Here is a 26760-nt window from a genome sequence, read left to right as displayed (position 1 = left end):
TGACCAGCACCGATTGTCCGGCACTCACTAGTGAGATGACCCCAGTACCTCAGTTCAAAATGCAGAAATCACCGGTCTTCTTTGTCCTTCGCGCTGGGAGTTGGAGACTGCAGCTGTTCCTATTCGGCCATCTTGCTCCGCCCCCCGAAAAAATATGTTTTTATAAATTTAGTGTAGCCTCAGTATACAGTGTTTGTCAAGTCTACAGTAGTGTATAATAATGTCCTAGGCCTTCCCATTCACTCTCCACTCACTGACTCACCCATAGCAACTCCCAGTCATGCAAGCTCCATCTATGGTAAGTACCCATACAGATGTACCATTTTTTATCTTTTATACAATATTTTACTGTACATTTTCTATGTGGAGATACACGAATACTTACACTGTTAAAATTGTTTACAGTCTTCAGTACAGTAACATGCTGTACAGGTTTGGAGCCTAGGAGCAGTAGGCTATACTATTAATATTTTACCTAGGTGTGTAGTAGACTTTACCATCTAGGTTTGTGTTGTACACTCTGTGATGTTCATACAACAATAAAATTAATGATAAATTTCTCAGAATGTATTCCTCTTATTAAGTGATACATGACTCCATTTGGATGTGTAAAGCAGTGTGGTAGATATTGTGGAAACTAAAAATAATCCTTCTTTTAAAAGTTTCTGCTGGGTATGGTGGCTCACAACTGTAATCCCAGCACTTTAGGAAGCCGAGGTAGGAGGCTGTCTTGAGCCCATGAGTTTGAGATCAACCAGGACAACATAATGAAACATCATCTCTATAAAACATAAGATTAGCCAGGCATGGTGGTGCATGCCTGTAGTCCCAGCTGCTTGGGAGGCTGAGGTGGGAGGATCACTTGAGCCCAGAAGGTCAAGGCTGCAGTGAACCATTATTATACCACTGCACTCCAGCCTGGGCAATAGAGTGAGACCCCCATCTCAAAACAACCAAAAAAGTTCCTATTCCATTTAGGAGAATGTATGTATGTATGTGTGTGTACATATATGTATATATGTATACATATATGTAAAGCACTAGCATTATAATACAGGATTGATAAATCTCTCATACATAAAATAAGTATTTAATATCATAAAGATTTGATGTGTAAAGAAAACTGGATTAAAATGAACGGAAAGGAGACCTGAAAAGAAGGGAGACAAGGGTGCAGTCTTAAAGAATGGGAAGAGGCTGGGCGCGGTGGCTCAAGCCTGTAATCCCAGCACTTTGGGAGGCCGAGACAGGCGGATCACGAGGTCAGGAGATCGAGACCATCCTGGCTAACACGGTGAAACCCCGCCTCTACTAAAAATACAAAAAACTAGCCGGGCGAGGTGGCGGGCGCCTGTAGTCCCAGCTACTCGGGAGGCTGAGGCAGGAGAATGGCGTGAACCCGGGAGGCGGAGCTTGCAGTGAGCTGAGATCCGGCCACTGCACCCCAGCCTGGGTGACAGAGCAAGACTCCGTCTCAAAAAAAAAAAACAGGGAAGAATTGTAATGGGAAATCTGGAAAACACAATCTAAAAAATGACATAAACCTGATCCTGAGGTAATACATATGCAGTTTGTTTTCGAAACAGTGAGAGCCCAACTGAAGTGTGGAAGGTTCCTATTGGGGATAAGGTTGGAGATAAGTTACACAAAATTTTGGAGGATCTTATGAAATTCTCAGGAATTTGGACTATTTTGTCCAATAGCTGAGAGCCATTGAAGAGTATAGTTCAAGGAAGCAAATTATTAAAGTGGTGTTTTGGAAAGAGAAATATGCTAGAGATACATGGTTTAGAGAGGGAAACCCACTGTATTGGTTGAGTGCATTCATATGCCCTGTGGTAGAGTACTTTACATATATCGTTTCACTTGATATTGAGAAACCCAAGCAACTTGTTATTACAATACATCTAAGAATTAAGTTCTAAGAACTTGAATTGGGATGGTAACACTGGGTAGAATTGAAAAATAGATGCAAGAGACCTATCAAAGAGAGAGTCTCTTTCCGGGTAAATGAGACGTTGCATTTAAGACAAAGTGAGAAGCTGGGCACAGTGGCTCGTGCCTGTAATCCCAGCACTTTCGGAGGCTGAGGTGGGTGGATCATCTGAGGTCAGGGGTTTGATACCAGCCTGGCCAACATGGTGATACCCCATCTCTACTAAAAATACAAAAATTAGTTGGGCATGGTGGTGGGTGCCTGTAATCTCAGCTACTGGTGAGGCTGGGGGGAGGAGAATTACTTGAACCAGGGGAGGTGGAGGTTGCAGTGAGCTGAGATCATGCCACTGCACTCCAGCCTGGGAGACAGAGCGAGACTGTCTCACAAAAAAAAGAAGGACAAAGTGAGAAATAGGAGTTGACTTTAAAATTTTTAACCTAGACACCTAGGGCAGAGATGTCAGTATAAAAACTGAGCAGCAGGATGAGAAGTAGATTTGTGAGACAATGCAAAAAGCTTGATATTGGGCTTGTTAAGTTTGAGTTTAAGACTGGACTTTTAGGGAAGAAGTCTGAAGTAAAAATTTAATTGTTAGGTTTCCAAGTATATAAATTTTCATATCCCTAGAAGGCCTAATACACATACACACACACATATACTCTCTGCGTGCGTGCGTGTGTGTGTGTGTGTGTGTGTGTTATTCAACAAACTTTCATTATTTACCTTCCATGTTGCAGTATAGGGCAGTGGTTAAGAGCACAGACTTTGGAATCAAAGGGCCAAGGTTTTTTTAATCTTGACTCTATAGCTGACAAGCAGCCAGATGCGTTGGCTCACACCTGTAATCCTAACACTTCAGGAGGCCAAGGCGGAAGGACTGCTTGAGCCCAGGAGTTCTAGATCAACCTGGGCAATAATATGGCAAAACCCTGTCTCTACAAAAAATACAAAAGAACTAGCCGGGAATGATGGCATGCACCTGTAGGCTCAGCTACTTAGGAGACTGAGGCAAGAGGACCACCTGAGCCTGGGAGGTGGAGGCTGCAGTGAGCCGTGATTATGCCACTACACTCTGGCCTGGGTGACAGAGTGAGACCCTGTCTCAAAAAACAAACAAAAAAGCCTGACAAGCTATGTGACCCTAGGCATGTTACTTATTTTTTTAATTTCTTTTAATTTTCTCATATGTAAAAATGGGGATTTCAGGGCTGGGCGTGGTGGCTCACTCCTGTAATCTCAACACTTTGGGAGGCCGAGGAGGACAGATCACGAGGTCAGGAGATCGAGACCATCCTGGCTAATACGGTGAAACCTCATCTCTACTAAAAATACAAAAATTAGCCAGGCATGGTGGCGGGCGCCTGTATTCCCAGCTACTTGGGAGGCTGAGGCAGGAGAATGGCATGAGCCTGGGAGGCAGAGCTTGCAGTGAGCCGAGATGGCACCACTGCACTCCAGCCTGGGCGACAGAGCAAGACTCCATCTCAAAAAAAAAGGGGGGGATTTCATATATTAGTCATGCAAACTAAATATTAAATTAATTTATGAAAGCACCTACAACAGTGTCTGGCACATTGTAAGCAAATACTGTGGAAATGTTTGCTCTTATTATCATCATCACATCATTTTCACTATTATTTGCCAAGCTTTGTTGAGTACAAAGATGAGCAACAAAGTTGCTCACCATCCAATGGGGGAGACAGAGCTTGACATATAAAGAGATAAATATTTACGTGGATTAAGGGTAACTTAAAGTATATTTTCATTTAATGATTTGTGTCTTTGTGATCTTAAACATTGTGGAAAATTATTACTATCCATCATTCAGATTATCTTGAGTAAGAACTGAAGAATAGTTTAGGCATGAAATTATACAAGTAGGTGTTTTCCTGAAAAGGTTTTGTGTAAACTGAATGTTGGCTAACTTTATAAATGTGATCATTGTTTTGTCTTAATCTCAGTTATACTCACAATTTGTTTTTCATCAGCACTAGTATATATAACTTTTACCTTTAATTACATTTGACCTAGAAGACTGGCCTCTAGTCATTTTGTTTATCATTCTTTAGTTGGTTTTTTTTCTTATGTTTTGGGGGGGATGGTTGGGCAATAATTTTAAGCTGCACAAGATACTTTAAAGTAAGCATAATAATTTGTTATATTTTGTTATTATCACTCAAAGCTAAAACAATATATTTGGCTTTGTCTGTCATGGAATTAATGATAGATACTCAAACTCCTCATAGTCAGTGAACCTGTATTTATGAAATCACTGAGTTAGAATAACTGATCTCCCTCGTAGTCTGTCAGTTCTATGATGACAACAACTATGTTTGCCACCACATACCTTGCACCTGGCCTGGCCTGTAACGAATGTTCAGTAACTATTTGTATAATTGAATAGTGAATGGCATTGCTTTTTGTTTTATATATTTATAACAGATTACTTGCTCTTTTTAACAACTATTCAGTCATCAATAGGACACTTGAGAGGCTTACCAAATTTTTAGGCTGTTTGCTGGCTCCTTTGAAAAAAATCAAAGCTGAAGTTATTTTGGAAGAGCTAATCTGTTGATTGATTTCACAAGCACAAATAAGGTCAAAGGATAAAAGCCAATACCGAATCAAGAATTTCACCTGAGCCAAATCCAAATTAATTCTCTACTTGGAAATAATGATACAGAAATCATCCATAACCATCCATAACCCTAAAAGTTCACACACAGTGTGATGTGAAGAAAAGCTTTGAATGTCATTGATTCATTATATGTAACACTCACAAATTTATCTGATCTTTGTCCAGATTAAGTTATTTTTAATGCTACATTGTATGTACCCTTAACCTGAAACTCTTGAAGTGACTTTTGACTAAAAGCAATATAATACTTATATGTTGAACAACAACAAAGAAGACAGTTCTGTGCATAAGATAATTTTAGCTAATGAAGCATAAATGATATGAATGAGTAAAATACAGTACATTTACAACCAAAACATAAATAAGAATTCTAACTGTACTGCACTGAAGTGATACTGGAGTAATTAATGTTGCCTTAAATTTCTAAGAGTTGAACTTCCCTAAAAAGCACTGTATATGAATCTTACAAATGCATACTAAGGCTGGGCATGGTGGCTCATGCCTATAATCCCAGCACTTTGGGAGGCCGAGGAGGGCAGGTTGCTTGAGCTCAGGAGTTCGAGACCAACCTGGGCAACATGGTGAAAACCCATCTCTACTAAAATAGAAAAAATTAGGCAGGCGTGGTGGTGCACACCTGTAGTCCAAGCTACTCGGGAGGCTGAGGCACGAGAATCACTAAGAAGCACAGTAGCTTACGAGATTTTGTAGTAATAAATACTGTATCTTTTTGATATGAGTATGCCTTTATTTTAGTGTCTAATAGTATCTCAAAATAATATTGAAGATACTTTTGTACTTTTAAAATATGTGTTTTTATTTTGCTTTTTTTAGTTTGGCAAAATATACATAACAAAATTTACCATTTTAATTGTGATAAAATTTTTTAAGTTATGATAAAATACACATAAAACTTACCACCTTAACTATTTTTAAGTGTACAATTCAATAGTGTTACATATATACACATTGTTGTGCAACTAATCTCTAGAATATATGTGTATTTTATTAAAAAGAAATAAATGGGCCGGGCGCGGTGGCTCAAGCCTGTAATCCCAGCACTTTGGGAGGCCGAGACGGGCGGATCACGAGGTCAGGAGATCGAAACCATCCTGGCTAACACGGTGAAACCCCGTCTCTACTAAAAATACAAAAAAAAATTAGCCGGGCGAGGTGGCGGGCGTCTGTAGTCCCAGCTACTGGGGAGGCTGAGGCAGGAGAATGGCGGGAACCCGGGAGGCGGAGCTTGCAGTGAGCTGAGATCCGGCCACTGCACTCCAGCCTGGGGGCAGAGCGAGACTCTCTAAAAAAAAAAACAAAGAAATAAATGAGTCCTTTGAGATATGGTCTATTAGTAAGTGACTTTATTTTGCACATGAAGATGATATTTCTGTTCAAATCATGAACATGTATCTTGCTAATAAAGATTCTTTTTTCTATTTGAATGGATTTTTTGGTGCTGTCTTTTGATTAATAGGAGTGAGCTGAGTCGACAGAAACTTCATACCCAAGAGCTGCTTTCTCAGCTGGAAATGGCAAATGAAAAGGTAGTTGAGGTAAGATAATGACTCCCCTGGGAAGTGCTTTCTGCTACAGCTTGATACACATGTTATAGAATTTTACCTGAGCCAAATCCAAATTATTTCTGTACTTGGAAATAACAATACAGAAATCATCCATAACCCTAAAAGCCGACACGCAATATAATGTGAATAAAAGCTTTGAACGTCAGTGATTCATCATATGTAAATAATAAAAGGTAGAGCTCTTATTTCTGTTTTACCAAAAGAACTTTTGTAGTATTTCAGAGAATGTATTAGGATCCCCTTTATTCTTATGCATCTCTAAAATTATTTTTTAACCCATTCATCTTTTTCCATTTTAATCCATCCCAAAAGACACATCACACAAAAAATACTTTTGCCTACTGTAGTATATTAAAATATATTTAGATTTATGCCTTAGAACTAAATATAGCAAGAGTTCAAGTTTTTTTCCTTGAGGCGTTCAAAAAGTAAACAATTTTTGGATTATGATTGGGGCTTTTTAGATCTCTTCATTTGATGTTCATCTTCATTTGATGTTCTAACTTCAAATGTTTGTTGGAATTTCCCTGAGTATATGGTCTACTCCATCTTTGTGGTCTACTATAGGAACTATAGTGAAATCATTACTCCTAAGCATCATGGCATTATGAATTGCTATGAGCCATTTAGACATTATTTAAGGAATAGCCATTAAAATAATCTTTCAGGTAGCTCCCACTTCCAGATATCTATTCTGATGAAGTAATTTACAATACAGAAAAATTTAAAAGAAGATATTCAGTACAGTAATGTTAATAATATAGGAAGATCAAAAGCAACCAAAATGAGAATAGAAAAGGAACAGTTGCATATATTAGGATTTATCCTATCTGAACTGTTCCTCAACCATTATGGTAGCAGTATAGAAGAAGTTGCATTATATGAAGTCTGATTATAAATATGAAAATGATTATTACAGATGATGGAATTTTTCCCCCATGTTTTCTCTAGCATGTGATGTGCTTCTTAAAATTTAAAGGCTACATATTTAAACATCTTGGTAAATTGGACCAGCCAATATAGTTCTCTTCATAACATTTAATTTTGCTTTTGGGCATAATAGGAAATATAATAAGCTCATTTTAGCAGGATACTGTTATTTCAATATTTTGTATTACTGTCATAGCCATAACATTCATTCTTATCACTTGTATGTTAGTACATGGGAACTGTAAGTTTCTGATTCTTCATAGAAAATGTGTTTTTTTCTAACTCTTCCTGATTAGGCTTGTATTATTATCTCATTCAGATAAGTGCCAGAAAAACTGTTTAACAATTCTAGTTGTACAAAATATTTTTTCAGATGTACTATAACCAGGCTAGTAAGTATGGAGATAGCTAATCCGTTTTTTAATTGATAAATTATTTGGACTTGTCTGCATGACAGTATGTTGTGACAGCTTTGTATTCATGATGCCTGTATAGTTCTTGCCATAACAAAGTATTAGAAACTGGGTGCCTTAAACAACAGAAAATAATTGTCTCTTAGTTCCAGAGACTAGAAGTCCAAAATTGAGGTGTTGACATTGTTGGTTCCTTCTGAGAGCTGTGAGGGAGAATCTGTTTCATGCCTTTCTCCCAGCTTCTGGTAGCCTCAGACATTCCTTGACATGTAGATTGTGTTCTCTCTGTGTTCAACTTGTCTTTCCTTTGTACGTGTATGTCTCTCTGTCCAAATTTCCCCTTTTATGAAGACATCAGTCATATGGATTATGGTCCACCCTAGTGATCTCATCTCAACTTGATCATCTGCAAGGACTCTATTTCCAAACAAGGTCATATTCACAGGTACTGGGGGTTAGGACACAATTCAACCCATGACAGTACCCAGTAGTTGTGTTGACCTTAATAGACGCTGGAGTATGCAGATATCTTGGGAAACATACAGAAACAGTTCATCCCAACCCTACTAAAGCTCTGGTTGTAAGGCCCGGCAGTCTGTGTTTTCACAGTCCAGGTGATTCTGAAGCAGTGATCTTCACAAATTGAAAATCTTGTTCTTCTGAGTCATTTTGCTTTGAGATTTGTTAATTCACTTTCTTTGCTGGCATGTGGGAGAAAGAAAACAATTTATTAAGAATGTAAAGCCAAGTTTTATTTTAAAGTTCATAACTTGAAAAAATGTAAATTTTGAGATAATATTATTTGTATTTTATAAGTGGTAAAATGATGTCCAGATTTTTCATTGATTATTCCACAAAACATCTCCATGTCACATATGGATTTCTAACTTGTTTTCTATTTCCCCTTAATAGAATGAAAAGCTAATTCTAGAGCATCGAGAAAAAGCCAATAGACTTCAAAGGCGTCTGAGTCAGGCAGAAGAGAGAGCTGCTTCAGCTTCCCAGCAGGTAGGGAGCATCCTCTTATCCCTAGATAATAAACAGTTCAAAGATAAGATAAGTTTTTTAGAAGTTCCCAGAGAACTTAATAGTTTATTTTTACTAGATTAACATATTTTAAAATTAATCCCTTTAATATGTGAGGTTGAAAAAGTAAACACTGGAAACAAAAATAAGCTCTGCGTGGTGGGTTCACAACTGTAACGCCAGCAATTTGGGAGGCCTAGGCAGGAGGATCACTTGAGGCCAGGAATTCAAGACCAGCCTGTGAAACATGGCAATATCTTTTCTGTACAAAAAATTTTAAAAATTAGCCAAGTATAGTGGTGCATACCTGTGGTTCCAACTACTCGGAAGGCTGAGGCAGGAGGATGGCTTGGGCCCAAGAAGTCGAAGCTGCAGTGAGCCATGCTTCTACCACTGCACTCCAGCCTGGTGGACAGAGTGAGACCCTGTCTCAACAAAAAAAAAAAAAAGAAAGAAAAGAAATATACTGTCTTAACTATCATAACCTCTAGCCACAGGCCACTATTTATATTTAAATTAATTTAAATTAAATAAAATTTAAAATTGAGATCCTCAGTCATACTAGTCAGATTTGAAGTGCTCAATAGCCATATGTAGCTAGGGCTATCACATTGGACAGCGTAGATATGGAACATTTCTGTCATATCAAAAAGTTCTGTTATACAACACTGCTCTAGAATTATATTCTGTCTAAAACTAGGCAGATATTCACTAACAGATTTGAAAGTAGATAATATTGCTTTGAAAGTAATATTTCAAATTCTCTGCCTTTGTTTTTATTTTACTTTTCAGTGGAAAAATAATTCCTTGGCTTACAGGTTAATTTACTTAATGCATATTTTCATATGACCAAAGAAATCTAAAATACAATATAAAAGTTGTCCAGTGGGAAATAGAGTAGAAAATGCAGAATATCAATGAAATACTAAGGGATAATTTCTCTTAATACACACACATCATATAAATGAAGTGGGCCCTTGATTATAAAGTAGGAGCAATAGTCCCTCTTATGAGGAACAAAATGAGACCAGTTCAGTGATTACAAAGATAGACTAGAAACAGACAGTTGAAATGGATGGATACATAGGGCAGGCAAGAAAACAAAAACAAATCAAATTACTATATTATTAATTATATTTGCTTATAAATGTATTATTTCAATCAAAATTAATATTCTTAACTACTACAGCATTTTATACATAGTAAAGCCACTCTGCTTGCTGAATTCAGTTTATGTTCATGATAGTTACAGATTTTTTGAAATCTACTTCTGTTATGAACATGGCATGCCACTTAAAGAAAATTTAGTAATGATTTATCCTTCTGTTCCTCTCCCTCTTGAAAGTAATTACAGCCTTGTCAAATAATTTTTATGTCTGATGAAGTTATGAATTAACTAATGGGTTAGCCAATTATTTAAGAACATATTTAGGTTATAAGGTAACAGAAGTTAGGTGCACTGGACAGTATCTGGAGAGTATGTGTTTTGGTGTTAGGCAAATCCCTTAGTGCCATTTAGTGCCATTAAGTAGTCATGTGACTTTGGGCAATTTCAACTCCTCTAAGCCTCAGTTTCCTCATGTTTAATATAGGATAATAACACCTCCCTCATATGATTATTAAAGGATCAAAAGAATTAACACATGTAAAGCATTTCCCTTAGTGATAAGTAGATATTTAGAAGGATATGTAAGAAATTAAATTTCTATATCATAATCCTTAAAGCTTCTCATTTACCTTTTTTAAGGCAAGTGGCAAAGAAAGTGTCTCCGTAAAATCAGCTACCTTGAGTTCTATAGTAAAAACGGTACAATTACAGGACATGAATTATATAACCAGTTAGCATCTGGATTAGTCCCCCCTGAAAAAATTAAACCTCAACAGTCTAGTACTGATGTTTCTTCTGTTGTTTAAACTCTCCAATGGGAAAGATGCCACCATTCTTTTAAGTAACCTTTTTGAAATGTTTTGTCACTAACGACTTCACGAATTGCTCTGTAACAAATCTTTCCCTAAGCTTTTATCCTTCACTTCTGTTCCTATTTGAAGATGGAAGGTAATCATTTGGCACTTTCCCCTTACCCAAAAAGGAATTTCTTCCCTGGAGTTAATATTTGTTCTGTTTTATATGAGTCCAGGTGATCAACTTTGTTTGTAAGATGTACATTTTATTTTTTTAATTTTTGTATTTGCCCTCTCTGAATCTTCTAATTTTCCTATAAAAACTGAAAAAGTGCTATTAGAAATAATATCCTACTAAATGCATGATATTAACAAAATGAAGAAAAGTTAAAAATTATTATCGTCTCTGATACATCACACTTATCATAGTGCAGTGCAGCATCGTGTTACTGGTTCAATACAAGCCCTGAATCATGCTGATTCACTTTGCTCTAAATGTGCTTTTCTGATTAACTTTCTCTACATGTTATTCATCCATTCTAAGTGTATCACTCTAAATGGTTGAATGCTATACTGTGATCTTTCAACATATGAGTGTTTTAAATCAGTGTGGTGAAGCCTTTCAATGCAAGAACACAAAACCTAGAAGCAAAGAAAAAAAATAATAAATATGTTCACAGTTTCAAATTTCTGTATCAGAAAAAGTCATAAAGTCAGTGACAAACTGAGAAAAATATTTGTACCATATATGAGAAAAGGCTAATGCCGTAAATACATACGAAGGATGCCTAAGTTTTCAAAAAATGCTACAGTCCAGTAGACAAATATATAAAGGAAGTTTATGGAGAAAGAAGGACAGATGGCTTTTAAACATTTAAAAAGATGTTCACCCTCACCTATAAGACAAATACAAATTTAAACTGTAATCACATCATTTTTCACTTATCAGATCATGAAGTTTGGAAATGCATTGTGCTGACACTCTCACACATTACTGATATAAGCACATGTTGGTACAGTCTCCAGAGCACAGTTTGGCAGTATCTTTCAAAAACTGTAAATGTATGTAACCTTTGACCCATACTTGCACCTGGAAACATTTTTGCCAGGAAGCAAACATGTAAAAATACTGATTGAAGCATTGTCTGTCATTTTAAAAGATTAAAAACCATACAAATACCCAACAATAGCAGACTAGTTAAATTATGGAGTATTCATACAGAGGAATAGTTTGCAGCTATTAAGAAGAATAAAATATAATAGGCCTAATATAGAGCTATTTATTTCTAAGGTAGATAATTTAGAAGAAAAGAAAACAAGATGAAAAGTGTTTATAATTCTTTCATCATTTTTTAAATAAAAGGAAATAAGAAATACATATATTCTCATTTAAAATATTTCTGGAAGCATACTTTACTGGAAATACTGGTTGTATCTGGAGAGGGGTCTATGGAATGAAAGACAGCAATGGGAACGAGACTTCCTTTATGCTGTCTACCGTTTCGTACTGTTAGATCTTTTTTTTACCACGTGTATATATTATCAATTCCTACTAACATTTAAAGATTATTTTTCTATTAGACTTTTCTTGTTAAGATCTATCATCACTTTATTATCAGCCTTGCATTGTGTTGGCTCATATTAGTTTGTGTTTTAGAAACTTTCTTTTTTTTTTTTCTTTTTTTTGAGACGGAGTCTCGCTCTGTCGCCCAGGCTGGAGTGCAGTGGCCGGATATAAGCTCAGTGCAAGCTCCGCCTCCCGGGTTTACGCCATTCTCCTGCCTCAGCCTCCCGAGTAGCTGGGACCACAGACGCCTGCCACCTCGCCAGGCTAGTTTTTTTTATTTTTTTAGTAGAGACGGGGTTTCACCGTGTTAGCCAGGATGGTCTCGATCTCCTGACCTCGTGATCCGCCCGTCTCGGCCTCCCAAAGTGCTGGGATTACAGGCTTGAGCCACCGCGCCCGGCCTTAGAAACTTTCTTGATTAACTTTTATCTAGATGTTTTTCATCCATCTGGAATATGTTTTACAATTCTAAGCATATCAACCCTGAGCTATCGAATGTCTTATTTGACCTGCATTTCTCTAATGGAATAGACATTTTAAAGTTTTAAGAGTAAAATAGATATTAATTTAAAAATGATCACTGACTGGGCACAGAGGCTTACACCTATAATCCCAGTACTTTGAGACCAAAGTGGGTGGATTGCTTGAGCCCAGGAGTTCAAGGCTGGTCTGGTCAATGTAGTGAGACCCTGTCTCTGAAAAAAATTAAAATTAACCAGGCATAGTGACTACTGAAGAGACTGAAGCAGAAGGATCACTTGACCCTGGGAGGTCAAGGCTACAGTGAGCTGTGATTGTACCTCTGTACTCCAGCCTGGGCAACAGAGCGAGACTGCCTCAAAAAGAAAAAGATCATTTACAAAACCCTTTCCAATAAGACCGTTTTCAGTACTTATAGGTTGTGATGCATTCTACTTTGTATTAATCTAAGGTTTTCCACAGAAAAAGTAACTACTTACTGATTGTTTATTTTAATTGCAGCTCAGTGTGATTACAGTGCAGAGAAGAAAAGCAGCCTCCCTGATGAATCTGGAAAATATTTAAAAATATTCATAGTTCATTCACAGAACTTTAGAGTTGGGAAAGCAGTTGGACTAGAAGTGTATTGAAATGGTAAAGCCTGCAGAGTATAATAGTTAAGGCCTGTGTTATTTTGCATAAGCATTGTTATTCTGTTTTGAGGGTTATTGGAAAACAGAGCAGTGACCACTTCCTGTAAGTAAAGAAAATATAATCCTATATTGAGCTTCAGTGGAGAATAAACCAGCTGAGAAGAACTCATTGCCTTCATCAACGTGTCTGTTTTTTAATTCCTCCTTTTTCCCTTAAAAGGCCATAATAATTTTCAAACTATGCAAATTTCTCTTTCATAAGAAAGAGTTTTTAAGAAAATTCTAGAATTTAATATTTCAGTTTCCAAGATTTGAAAATTTTACATCTAATTGTTACTTCTAACTCATTTTTAAAGTTCCTAAGTATCCATTTTATTATGAACTCATAAATGTAATAAATTGTGCACTTTCTAAAACAATGCTGTCATGTATTTTAATGTATGATTGTAGTGCTTCATTTTTAACTTACAGTTTTCAGTATTTATGAAACTTGATATTTAAGAATTTGGAAGAAGTTTTTTACATGTTACTTAAAGCAATACTAATCAAATGGAGATCTTAGGTGCTAAGACTGCATGACATTGAACTATTAAAGTCCTATTGATCTTCATAGATACATGTACGTATTCTCTGGTTTGAACTTAGTGTACCCTGGTTTCTGTTGGTTAAAGAAGAGAGGTTTGCATCTGGATAACCAATCAGGAGACTGCTGCAGTTGTCCAGATAAAAGATAATGAGTTTGAGTTGAAGGTGACATGAAAACATTCATGTGTAGATATTCAACCATCAGTCAGAAATTTAGTACTGGTGCTAACAGTTAAGACAGTCATAGAAATCTTTTATTATTATTATTATTATTATCGTATTTTAAGTTCTAGGGTAACATGTGCCATGGTGGATTGCTGTACCCATCAACCCGTTATCTACATTAGGTATTTCTCCTAATGCTGATCCTCCCCTACCCTTTCACCCCTCGGCAGGCCCCAGTGTGTGATGGGAGCCTTTTGTGTGGAGCTGAGAATTGAAGCTGTGGAAGTGTAAGAGCTACCCTTGGGGCCTTCCATGATGTGAATAGCAGTCTCTTCAGCCTCCTCCCACACTTTTCTTCCCCTCCATTTCTTGTGCTCTGACTTTGATGGCCTTCTTTACTTCCATCAATATATAATCCTCCCTTCCAATACAGGGTCTCTGCATGTACCTTTTTTTTTTGAGACAGAGTCTTGCTCAATCACCCAGGCTGGAATACAGAGGCATGATCTCAGCTCACTGCAACCTCCGCCTCCCAGGTTCAAGCCATTCTCCTGCCTCAGCCTCCCAAGTAGCTGGGATTACAGGCATCCACCACCACACCCACTAATTTTTCTGTTTTTAATAGAGACGGGGTTTCACCATCTTGGCAAGGCTGGTCTCGAACTCCTGACCTCAGGTTATCTGCCTGCCTTGGCCTCCCAAAGTGCTGGGATTTCAGGCCTCAGCCACCGTGGCTGGCATCTGCATGTACTTTTTTATTTATACACTTTTCAGATCTCTACTCAAATATCAGTTCCTCAGAGGCCTTCCCTAGCCTCAAAAAGATCCCCTTGTTATATTGCTCATAATAGTGCACCATAGTTTTCCTTCAAAGCACTTATCAATATTTGTAATTAACTCTTTTTGGAATATTTTCTTTCATATCATCTTCTCCCCAACAGAGTACAAGCTCTCTAAGAGTAAGACCACATGTATTCTCATTCATTTTATCCCTAGCACCCAATATAGTCCCTGGCACATGGAGGGTATTCAATAACTGCTTTTTCAACAACTGAGTTTTTAAGAACAGGACCTGAAGGAATGTCTTTATTTGTTGAACGAGCTCACGAAGATGAGTCATTATAGGAGACTAAATAGGAGCAATGAGAGGGTGATAACAAAGAGACTCCAACATGATAAACCACTCAAGGAAGGCACATGGTTGCTAGTATCAAATGCAATGATGAGACCAAATCATACCTATATGGCGGTTAAATGGTAATCAGATTGGAGGCACATAGCTTATTTTCATTTCTTAAAGAATTTTTCATTTGATTCTTTAAATTCCTTCCCAGGTCATTCACAGACTCATTTCCATGTAGTAAGAGTTATGTTCATATTCATATTTATAGAACATAGAATATATTTTTAGAAAATTTTAGGGATGTTAGAATTTTATGTCTGACAAAAGTATGAGACTGTAGAAGAAAGCACTTCAGAAACTAACACTCTAGCAAATGGAATGTAAGTATTATATTATTATACGTTTTCAAAAAATCTAACTTTCCATACGTATTTTTTCAAGGTAAAATCTCGGAATAGAGATACTGCCTCCAAACTTTGGCCTCAGGCAACTACTGTTGACATTCTGATAACCCATCTTCTCTGGGATCTCCTTGCGTACTTAGATATTCTCCAAGAGAAGAATAGGCTGCTAATATGCAGATAATATGCCTTTCTGACCTCTGTTGAATTTGAACAGGCTTAAGCTATGTTTAGCAACAGAACTAAACTTGATGGTTTTTTTTCTTTTCAGAAAAGTTTGTTAATAATTTCCAATGTAGGCCAGTTGCGGTGGCTCAGGCCTGTAATCCCAGCACTTTGGGAGGCCAAGGTGGGTGGATCACGAGGTCAGGATATCGAGACCATCCTGGCTAACACGGTGAAACCCCATCTCTACTAAATATGCAAAAAATTAGGGCCTGGTGGCAGGCACCTGTAGTCCCAGCTACTCGGGAGGCTGAGGCAGGAGAATGGTGTGAACCCAGGAGGCGGAGCTTGCAGTAAGCTGAGATCGCACCACTGCACTGCAGCCTGGGCGACAGAGTGAGACTCCATCTCAAAAAAAAATAATAACAATAATAATTTCCAATGTAAAAATGTAGTGGAGTTTTTAACACTTCTCATATAGGTCAGTCTTCATTTATAAATGATACAAACAATATCATTTATTCTGTGAACTGTATTTTACTATACAGGAGAAATGAGTAGGAAAGAGAGGTAAGAAGTGCATAGATCTGCTATTGAGGACAACACAGCTAGTTCATTTTATTTATTCATGTTTCTTGATTGTTTCTCCATGAAGAAGAAAGGAGATACGATTACCTCTTCTTCCCTTTGTATACAAATATGCAAACTAGGGCAGGCAACAATCTTCTAATTTCTTCTCTGGTGTGAGAATTATAACTACCCCAAACATGGGAAAACATTAGCAACAATTCAGTCACTCATTAAGTCTGCAAATATTAAATATTTCATAGCTACATAGTCTTGCCAAACCAACTCTCAAATCAAGAAAGAGTGAAAAAACACTTGAAACATTTTACTATAAATTCTGTTCTTTAACCATAATGTCTTTTATCATCTTTTTCAAAATAAATTTGTAATGAACTTTTTTGCAAAAATTTTTACCAAAAATAATTAAATTTGTCTAGTGATTACCTAAAACATACATATATACACATGAACATGTAGACAGAGAGATTGCAGTACCCTGAGGTTGCAGATAAAAACCTGTCACTTACCATCCCTTAAACCTTAGAAAAATATGTGGCTTTGTGGACAAAGCCATATATTTCTATGAGGAAGAAAAATATGCTTAGATAATAAAAGTCATAGGACAGAAAGGCATCTTAAAAGAAATTTTTTACAACACTGGTATCCTCTAGCGCAAGAATTCACCGCAAAACACTCACATGTGTTCCACGTTCTCATAGGTGCCCCCATGTGTGATATTTGCCTATGTGTAAGCAGACAACTTACTAGATCTCCAGAGAATAGATATGGCTTCAAACTATGTACCCTTTGTCTTCTCCCTACCCCAAGAAGATTCTGAAACATAGTTTCTTAGGAAATCATGCTTAGAGGGTCACTGTAGTTAGTGATTCATTGAAATATACATATGTAATATTTTTCAGTGTTTAGGATGAGGAAAAAATATGAATCACTATTCTATAGTTTATTCTATAGTTATTCTATAGAACTTATTCCATAGTTTACACTTCCATTAATGCAGCTTAAAATTATATTAGCTTTTTTGGAGGGAAAGTTGAATCACATTGTTGAACAGATATTGAGCATGTTGTCAACTAAAATCCTAAGTCTTTTTCAAAGGTTTTGTTGCTAAGCCAAATCTTTGCCTAAATACAAGACTAGTTATTTATCCCTATTAAATTTAATTAAATTATTAGAAACTGCTGGGGTCATTTTAGCTCCTAATTCTGTTAACTCGTTTGATAGCTCTACAATAGGGGCCATGTCTGTCTTTGTTTACTGCTATATTTCTTGCACCACAGACAATTTTTGATTTACAGTGAATGCTAGCCACACATTTGACAAACATGCTACCCATATTTTCATTTGAACCATTGAAAAAAAGAAGAGAAACAGACAGATTGAAATATAGACAGTCTCAGAGCATACCGAACACCACCTCCCTTAAATGGGTAACTGATCAGCATATGTCAGATGTAGTAATTCAACCTGGTTTTAATCTGGCCCATATGGCTGCTTGTGCACTATCATAAGAACATCAAGAAAGATCCAGCCTTCTGTCAAGCAAAAGTTCATTTATGCCACACTAGTCATATTCTCCAGATGTAATCCAGTAATCCTGTCCAAAATGAAAAGTAAGTTAGCCTTCTTAGTAAATCCATGTAGCATCCTAGTGATCACAGCAGGTTCCTTTTATGTCTGTTAAAACTCTTCAATTCATTTGATAAGGCATTATGGAAGTTTTCATTCAGTGTTTTCATTCTATGGCAGCACAGTCCTTTTATCAATGAATGAAAAAGCTATCAGAGCATAATATAAAGTATAAGGAAACCTTTAATATTTATATCTAGGAGGATTAAAAGTGAGACGATCTCCTTTCATTTAAACTACTCTATGGGATAAAGGAGAATAAGAGAAGTTATAAGCATATTTCTTCAGATAACTAAAACAATCCATTGGAGAGTTTCTCTGGATTATGGTAACATGCTTATGTGTATTAATAATGTCTATTTGTTGAGCATCTGTCATATGCTATGCATCATGCTAACATTTTGCATTATTATCTCATATAGTCCGAGAGCCCTTCTAGGTAGGTGTTACTTCCTTTCCAAAGAGATGAGGTATAGTAAAAGTTGAGTCATTTGCTCAGGGTCACATAGCTGGCAGGTGGCACAGCTGGATTTCAGACCAGATCTCGTCAACACTAGAATTGTACTATTGTGCAACATTGTCTCTTTAGAGTTTGAGGAATCTATAATTTTGACACCTCTCCCATTTGCTGACAGTGATTCAAAAATAACCTTTATAGGTTCTCCCAAGTGTCATGGGATGTAATTCATCTGGGTTAGGAGGCTTGAACTACTGTAAACATCTAGATGCTGTCATATAAGTGCTTCACACATCCTAGACTTCAAGTGACCCTCATGATTTTACCTGTGTCCACTCTGTCCTTGCAGTTCAAGGATCAGCGTTCTTGATTGAATATATAGATGCCAAATAGGTTTCGAAAAATTGTACTTCCACTTTTTCATTCATCAACCTTAAAACAAGTCTGAACTATGAACCTCTTTTTTTGTTTTAATTCCTTCTCTGACTGGCACTACCCAAAAAGCTCTTTTGGTTTTCAGATTATGTATATATATCTAAAAACTTGCTAGAAAAAAGTATCTTCATATCGAGTGGGATTTGGTGAATTTTTCAGACCTAGAAAAGAAATTGGCCACAACCTAAATGTAAGTAGTAGAAAAAAATAGATGGAAGCAAAGGAAGTTATAGTAATTAGCTTAATACCTCCTTTGCAAGTTTCCAGATTTCTTCAATGAGTGATGACAGTTTCACCAATTTTAATCGACCAAAAAAATGTTAAATTGTGTTTAGTTATTGTAAAGTGATATAATGTATAATTGCCTTTCAGAGTGTGATATTTTAAAGCATGGAGTTTGAAAGGTATTTACTTAGAGTACTTGAGACTAGTTGAGGCAAAGATATCATCACAAGCATTTGATATAAAAAAGAGAAGCTCCAAGGATGGAACTGAATTAGAGCCAAAATTGGTGGGAAAAAGGAGAAAAGCTCTCTTTGAAACTGTTACATGGGAAGGGAAACACCAGAGAAAAAGATTTGCTTCATAAATAAATTGTTTTACACTGGTCATAATCCTGAAGTTAGAACTATCACCCAGATTAGTGAGTAAAATAATCATATTAACCCATAATTATAAATGTAATTTTTAAAACTCAGCCATATATAAGCCAAGTAGTAGTGAGAATATCAGGACACACTGGCGATACATTAGGAATGACAACACACATTATTTTTATCTTTGCTACTTAATTCAGCGTTGCTTATTCATTTGTAAAAATAACTGGATTTATTATACTTTATATCACAAAAATGCTGACTTGGAGGTTTTACATAGCTTTAATTTAGTGTTAAGATATTAGTTCTCAACATCAAGGAACTATGTGATTTTAAATAATTCTGTAACTTTCCAAGCAGTGTTAGGATGTAGAGAGAATTCAGTTATTCCTTTTATTCTTTGATAGCAGTGTTGTTTTCTTCGATCACATATATATATATTTGATCTGTAAATATGTTTGTATGTATGTGTGTTACATAAATATGCATGTGACTAAATTAATTCCATTCTTCCTAGAATAAGGCAGGAACTAATTGACCATAAGCAGACTATCCTGCTCATTATCTATTAGGTTATACTCAAAGTCTTTTAACCAGTGCATTAACATGTTTTAACCAAGTTTATTGGCTTTACAAATAAATTTAACTTTACCAATTCATGTAACTGAAGTTTACACATGTAGTCCTCAGTATACTCAAAAATATGCGAACTACTTTGTGTGAACTCTTTTTTTTTTTTGAGACCGAGTCTCACTCTGTCACCCAGGCTGGAGTGCAGTGGCGTGATTTCAAGTCACTGCAACCTCCACCTCCCAGGTTCAAGCAGTTCTCTTGCGTCAGCCTCTTGAGTAGCTAGGATTACAGGCGCACGCCACCACACCTGGCTAATTTTTTGTATTTTTAGTAGATACAGGGTTTCACCATATGGGTCAGGCTGTTCTCAAACTCCTGACCTCGGGATCCTCCCACCTCAGCCTCCCAAAGTGCTGGGATTACAGGCATGAACCACCGCGCCCAGCCGTGTGTGAACTATTTTTATATTCTGAGAGGCAGTACAGCCTAGAGGTCTCAATCCCAGACGGGCTGGGATTGAATCCCGGATCTACCCCTACTGACCTTGAGCAAATTACTTAATTTATCTGTGCCTCAGTTTCCTCATCTGCAAATTGGAGCTAATAGTGCCTACTTCACATTATAAGGATTAAACTAATTAACATAATACATACCAGTGCTTGCCACTTGATAAACCTTTGTAATTATCTGCAGAAGTCCAGAGGTTTCCCCAAAGGCTATGTCGAATGACAAAATCAGCTTTTATTTCAGAAGTTATCACTATGGAGATACCGTTGGCAAGTCTTCAGCCAAATGCTGGAGAGATTAATTTCAGTAAGATTTGTGTCAAGGAAACCAGATAAGAGGCTGCTTCAGTAATCCAAGCAAAAAATGAAGAGGCCTGAATTATATAGAAAATGGTGGTGGGATCCAAAGCAAAAAATATCAAGGCAGTATTAAATATAATGCACAGGCGTTGATCACTATTTGGCTCTGAGAGCTGAAGAATTCATAAAGGACTCCCAGGTTTCAGTCTAGGAGGACATTCTCTAAAACAGGATATAGAAAGAGGTCCAAAATCTCAAGTACCTGTATACATCCAAGAGGGGATGCCCAATAAGCAATCTCTTCACACTCCAGAAAAGCTGGATTGCAGAGATGCCAAACTGAGTAAGTAGTGCAGGGAACAGTTGAAGTCAAGGAAGTAGGTAACATTGGATTTGCATTTATCCTCTTTTTCAATGACCAGGCAATCAAAGCCTACCTCAGACTAGAACACGTCATCTAATGCAGTTCTGAGCATTAAAGGGAAATCATATTGAAGATTTCAACCTCGAAGTTAATTGTGAAGTTTGTTGCAGATGGCTAATGCTTCAAAGGTAGAAATGGTTTTCTCAGTGATTTGGGTGAAAACATGAACATGAGTCCCTGGTGCTACTTCTGCCATCACAGATTGCAAAAACTGCCAATGATAGGCCCTTCCTTTGGCTCCTGGGGACTTAATTTCCCTAGGGAACTATTGTGGTTATTCAACTTTAAGACCTTGTAGGAAGAATCAGTTATTTCTCTCAGGGGTCTTACTCAGAGCAAGCAATATGGAAGTAAATAGTCACTAAGGAGAAACAAGAAATAAGCTTTTAGCAAAATGTACGAATAATTTTTTTTTAACTGGCCAAATCCTTACAAAAATTATAAATTAGACTAAGATAGCTATCCTCTTCTGGATCCTAATCATTATACTCTACATGAGAATACATAATTCACACCAGTTTTGCTGTTCCCAACATAAAGAAAAAGGTGCATTTCACTATATGCTAATTTCTGCATGTAGTGGATGTACAAAAGATTGTTTCAGGCAGGGAGAACTCAAAACTAGAAACAAGAGTGAGTGTAGGCCCAGTTCTGCCAGTACCTACTGCTGCGATCTTGGCCAAGTCTTAAGGTGTATAATACAGATAATCTCTTTTTTTGCCCTATTGTCCCAGAGTTCTGTGATCAAAAGAAAGCATTTAATGAAACTGCTCTTCGAAAAATTATTTTTAAAATTATTTAAAGGTTGTATTATAAATACAACCTTCCCACCATTCAGGAATATTTTTTCACCTCTGAAAGCTCATTAGTTAAAATAATATTGCAAATATCAGTGTCTTGTTCCTAATAAAAATAATAGCCTACCACTTACTAAATGCCTAATATATGCTCTCTGTGAGGTGCTCAATGGACTTGCTTTAAATAATCACAACTACTTCAGTATCTAAGATACTAAGATGTTATCCTCTTTCTGGGAAAATTGAGGCTTAAAACGGTTAAGTGACTTGGCCGATGTCACGTGCCTGGTAAACTATAGTTTAGCCTTTAAATACAGTTCTCTCTGACCCTGAAATCTATGTTGTTTCAACGATTCTATGTTTTCAGATCCAAAACTGTATTCTGGAAAGAACTCCAGGTGAGGAAGACTAAAACCAAACCATTATTTTTCAGTTCCACCATCAGAGTTGTGCCAGAAAGCAGCACAGTGAATCTATGCTCTGCACAATCTTGATATGTTCTCTACAGTTCTCATTCCTGATTTAAATTGGGAGACAGTAAACAACTGATTCAGGACTGCTAAGTCATACATACCTTTAAATATTTAGCAAAAGAAGATTTCAAAAGACACTTAAAATGTATTGCAAAATGTACAGCATTTATTCACATACAGACAAAAAGGCACAATTCTACTAAATAGTTCAACAAAAAAATACAGCTGTCCTCAACTAGTTTTATAAATACTTTCAAAAAGGGGGTAGAAATAAATACAGGATTGGGTCATGTAATATAAAATAGTCATCTCTACATATACTTTAATTTGATTTTTAACTCTTCATGCACCTTTTTTTTTTTTCAATTTTAGCTGAATGGACACCAAGCTAGGCACATAGTGAAAAATCCTCTGTACAAGGTTACAAATGTAATGACAAGTTTGTCCATTTCAAAATAATTAAGATTTGTACACAACACATAAAACCCTTCATTTAGATCTTGTGTTTAAAACCTAACAAATGACATTCCAGGCAACTTTACAAAAGTTTAACTAGCCTACATTTTGACATAATACATTAATCATAATCAAAGATATTTCTTGGTCAGGATGCACAAGGAAAGATAAAGCTTAAAAAAAAATGCAAATGGTTCCATACTAATAGAATGCAAGTGGGTGTTTGGGCTGGTTGCTGCTTATGGCCACCTCATACAGAGTTCCCAGCATGACATGAAACTAATTCACAAAGCTATCATTATACTGTCAGAGAAACCGTGCTCTATACCATTTGCATTTCGAAGCAGGAATAAAAAGTGTGGGCTTTTTATTTTTGTGTGTTTTGTTTTTGTGTGGGGTTTTTTTTTAATATTTTTTGTTTTGTTTTTGTTTTGTTTTTTGGTTCAGCATAACTTGGAACATTTGAAAGCTTTTCAACCTAAATGTGGGGAAAAAACAGGTAAGGCATTATTTTTGCACAAAACTAGCATTCCTAATAGTGCAAATGAATCTGATACCTCTTAAAATGGTGAGAGGTGATACTATTAATTTAGATTTTCTTTCTATGGCTTGACAAATTATCCCTCTATAAATTCTACTCTCACCCAGAGCTGTTGCTGTAGTCAAAAGATAACTGTAGATAAAGTCCAACCTTCTCCTGTATCCAGCAAAAGGTTTTTGCTCATATGCAAAAAAAATCTAATTTTTAAATTATGCTACAAGTGAATATACAACTTGGATTCATAAGAACCTTCTACTATCTGTAGCAACAAGCTGATCTGGACAACAGTCTTTCAAAATGAGCCCCATAGCTCAAAAATAGTCAGTCAGTCTAAAAACCTGCATCATTCTTTCCCCTCCCCTGAATTAGCTACTAAAATGACTTCAAAAGTTAAGACTTGGTTTGAAAATGTCATACATACAATAGGGATGCATCAGATCTACTATTTGATCATCTGATAAAACTTGCATAGCAAGATGGAATTCAATAAGCCTTTTTTGTTGTTGACAATCATCTGGAAGACTTGACAGTTAACTGCAGAACTCAAAGCACTATTCATTAAGTATCATAATGTCCCTGCCATATGGAAACAGATGTATAAATGAATCAGGAATCTGAATACTGGTATTAACAAACTAAAGAGAATTTACGGGAAGTCGGGCTTGTTCCAAAGGCCCATAATTCTGTATCTCATTGCTATTTAAACTTTCCTTCCTTAAGTTTGATTCACAACCACATTGAATTCCAAAGAAAATTAACAGGACCTAAACACTATCCACTGTCTTAATACATATGCACTACAGTGAGTGCAAAAACAAAACATTGTACTCAAATTTAATGCTAAATTTATTATTGCTGATAACTTACTAGTTATTGCCATTTGCAATTAGAAAGTCCAAGTTACAAATTAGAGTTTAGAACTCTGACTACAGAAAACCTATTCGAGGGTATACTTCAGTCTCTTTCCTGTATAACCTTGGTCAATAGTAACAGCTTATCGCAACTTATTGCCTTTCTATTGTTTTTAAAATATAACCTATTTCGCTTTTTCTCTTTTTTCCTTTTTTTTTTTTTTTTTTTTTTTTTTTTTTTTTTTTTTTCTTAAGGAATCCGTTCATGTTGGAAGCCCGGATTCCCTGACATATGCACTAGTGGTTGGCTCTGGAAAGTAAGAGTCACCAGAGTCTGGAAGTTCTTCACTTGAACTTGAGTAGCCATTGTACTATTGGAAGCCAGATGGCCAGGTAATGGCAATGGCCAGGGAAATCCCAAGCTGGCTCAAGAGCCAGTGGTTAGGGAAGAAGGTCAAGTGGACTGGTAAAAATCGTACTTCAACTGCCCTTATTCATAGATACAACTTTCCTAACAGTCTCACTCTCAACCAGTCCCATATCCACAACCCACTCACAGGCTTCAAGCAGCAGGACCTTGCTATATTACCCTAAATCTCCACATTGCAGCAGCTCTACCCTGTCCCCTCAGCTCCTTCAATAATGACCTTTTAAAAATTCTCTTCCCTGACTGCTATATTTACACATCAATTTCCTAGTGTTACTGAAGCTTCAGAGCTGCTGCCTGTATACTATAATGCAACAAAAATAGCCTTGAGGGCCAAATATAAATATGATTTCAAGATCTACCACAGTCCTAGAAAATAAACTTTATGGGCTATGAATGGTACCATGAGGGTTTCTCAAGAACCATATCTGGTTCCCTATATTCAGGTAACCACGAGTTTGTGCTTTGGGAAGAATGCAGAGGGCTATAAAAATTCATGACGCTTATTTAAGCCTTGCCTTCTTTAAAACTTATTTCGTTCTTATTTTAGTGTTTAGTTCAGGTTCTAGTCTTAGCAGTGTCTTACGGTTACAATCTACTCTTCTGTTTCCTCAACAAGTTGCAAATAACACAAACTTCTCACAAAAATGATTTTAAAATGACTCTGGAAAAAAATTAATCTGAATTGCAAGTAAATGTGTTTGTGTAGCTCAGGATTAATGGGTTTCTGCTTCTCCCTCCATCAGAGGTCTCCTCTAGCACACCCAATGACGAGCCCAAAGGGCTTCCGTGTCATCTCTGTTGCATCAAGAAGCCAAGATGCTTCTCCTGATAATGTCTGTCCTCCTGCTGATAGTGCTGCTGGTGTGTATACATTTCTTTTCTGATGCCTCACTCTCTGAGTCACTCATTTCCACATCGGGGACATACCCGTCATTCTCATTGTCGGATTTTAATTTGCTTTTTGCCCTTTCCTTGGCTGGAACTCGGCCTAAGCCCAAATATGGGTAGTCTGAGTGCTGGTGGCAGGGCCCATCGTGGGCCTCTCCCTGCTGCTGCCGTTCCCCCTTCTTTGGAATCCGGAATCCTCCCCAGTTTTTCACTGGGCTGGCAGGTGTTGTAGGCACTTTGACTGCAGTCTGATTATAGTTTACTTTGATTAGGGAGCCATTGCACTTGGGCACTATCTCCTTCCTTGTGCCAGGTGCTGACTGCCCCACTCCAGGGGAGGTGGCAGCTCTTGTGTTGTCCAGATGCCTCTGGGACACATCTGTGGACCTGAGAGGCTTGTGACTCTGTTTAAAAGATTTGTCCTTTAAGTCTCCTTTAATGAGATCACAATGAAAACGATTGTCTCTTCTTTTCCCGTGGTCTGGCATCACCACACCATTTTTCTGTTGTGCTGATATGAGACGTGCTTCTGCAAAAGTCTTTTCCAAACCCAAAAAGCTCTCTGGGACCACCGTCCCCTCCCTTCTACCACAGAGGTCTGGCTGCTTCAGCAGGGTTTTGCCTTCCCTTCCAGTGCTATTCTGCAAAGGATCTCGCTTATGGGGCTTTTTCAGCGAATGAACCAAGGAAGTACCCATTTGTTTTCTGAAGAATGCGGAATGCCACTTCAAGTCCTCTATCTTGGGAGCATCAGGGCCCACAGAAGGACTGTTAAACAAAAGCATGTTTTCCAGTGAGGAGGAGGAGCAGGAAGAAGAAGGCACACCTATAAACAAAACCACAAATAAAGAAAAATTACAACAGAAGCAAATCCATAAGAATAAAATTCTAGACCCTCAGTGTGGCCCAATTTATGTGAACTCCCCACCCAACAACACAACACTTACACCACCAAGTTTGTACAAATTTGGTTTTTATAGTGAAGAGATGACCTGCCTTGAGAATCTCCATTCAATCTGCAGACTCAATATGCAACATTTTCTGAAACAGCTGAAGCTCACATAATTTTTCAAAAAACTGTACCTCCTCAAATAAATACATGTTCCTCCGAACAAAATAACTGATCTGATTTTCAGAGGGGATTCCATGCAGAACCCATCAGGTGGTTGATGGCTGCCTCTGCTCCCTCTACCTGGTTACAGAGCAGCAACTGCACCGCGCTCCTCCACGGTCCAGTCTTCTGCCTCCAGTAGGAGACTGAGAGTAC

At 37.1% G+C, this 26760-nt stretch overlaps 2 protein-coding genes across 6 annotated transcripts in view; one reads left to right on the top strand and one right to left on the bottom strand.

The window, feature by feature from the left end:
• The window catches only part of SCLT1 (sodium channel and clathrin linker 1), a 211297-nt gene extending 197768 nt beyond the window's left edge, over positions 1-13529 (top strand). The window contains exons 19-21 of the mRNA XM_011935614.1: positions 6055-6133; positions 8419-8514; positions 12983-13529. Of these exons, the coding sequence (XP_011791004.1) occupies positions 6055-6133; positions 8419-8514; positions 12983-13045 (238 nt within the window). The 3' untranslated portion in view covers positions 13046-13529. The remainder of the gene's footprint in view (positions 1-6054; positions 6134-8418; positions 8515-12982) is intronic.
• An 8942-nt stretch (positions 13530-22471) lies between these two features.
• JADE1 (jade family PHD finger 1) overlaps positions 22472-26760 on the bottom strand; it is a 75063-nt gene continuing 70774 nt past the window's right edge. For all 5 annotated transcript variants that reach the window (XM_011935605.1, XM_011935608.1, XM_011935606.1 and 2 more), the window contains exon 11: positions 22472-26319. In XM_011935605.1, coding sequence (XP_011790995.1) covers positions 25409-26319 — 911 coding nt within the window. In that variant the 3' untranslated portion in view covers positions 22472-25408. The remainder of the gene's footprint in view (positions 26320-26760) is intronic.

The sequence above is a fragment of the Colobus angolensis genome, unplaced genomic scaffold, assembly GCF_000951035.1.
Source record: "Colobus angolensis palliatus isolate OR3802 unplaced genomic scaffold, Cang.pa_1.0 Scaffold145, whole genome shotgun sequence".
Taxonomy (NCBI): domain Eukaryota; kingdom Metazoa; phylum Chordata; class Mammalia; order Primates; family Cercopithecidae; genus Colobus; species Colobus angolensis.
Note: the sequence above shows the minus strand (reverse complement) of the source record. Positions and strands in the feature narration are given on the sequence as shown.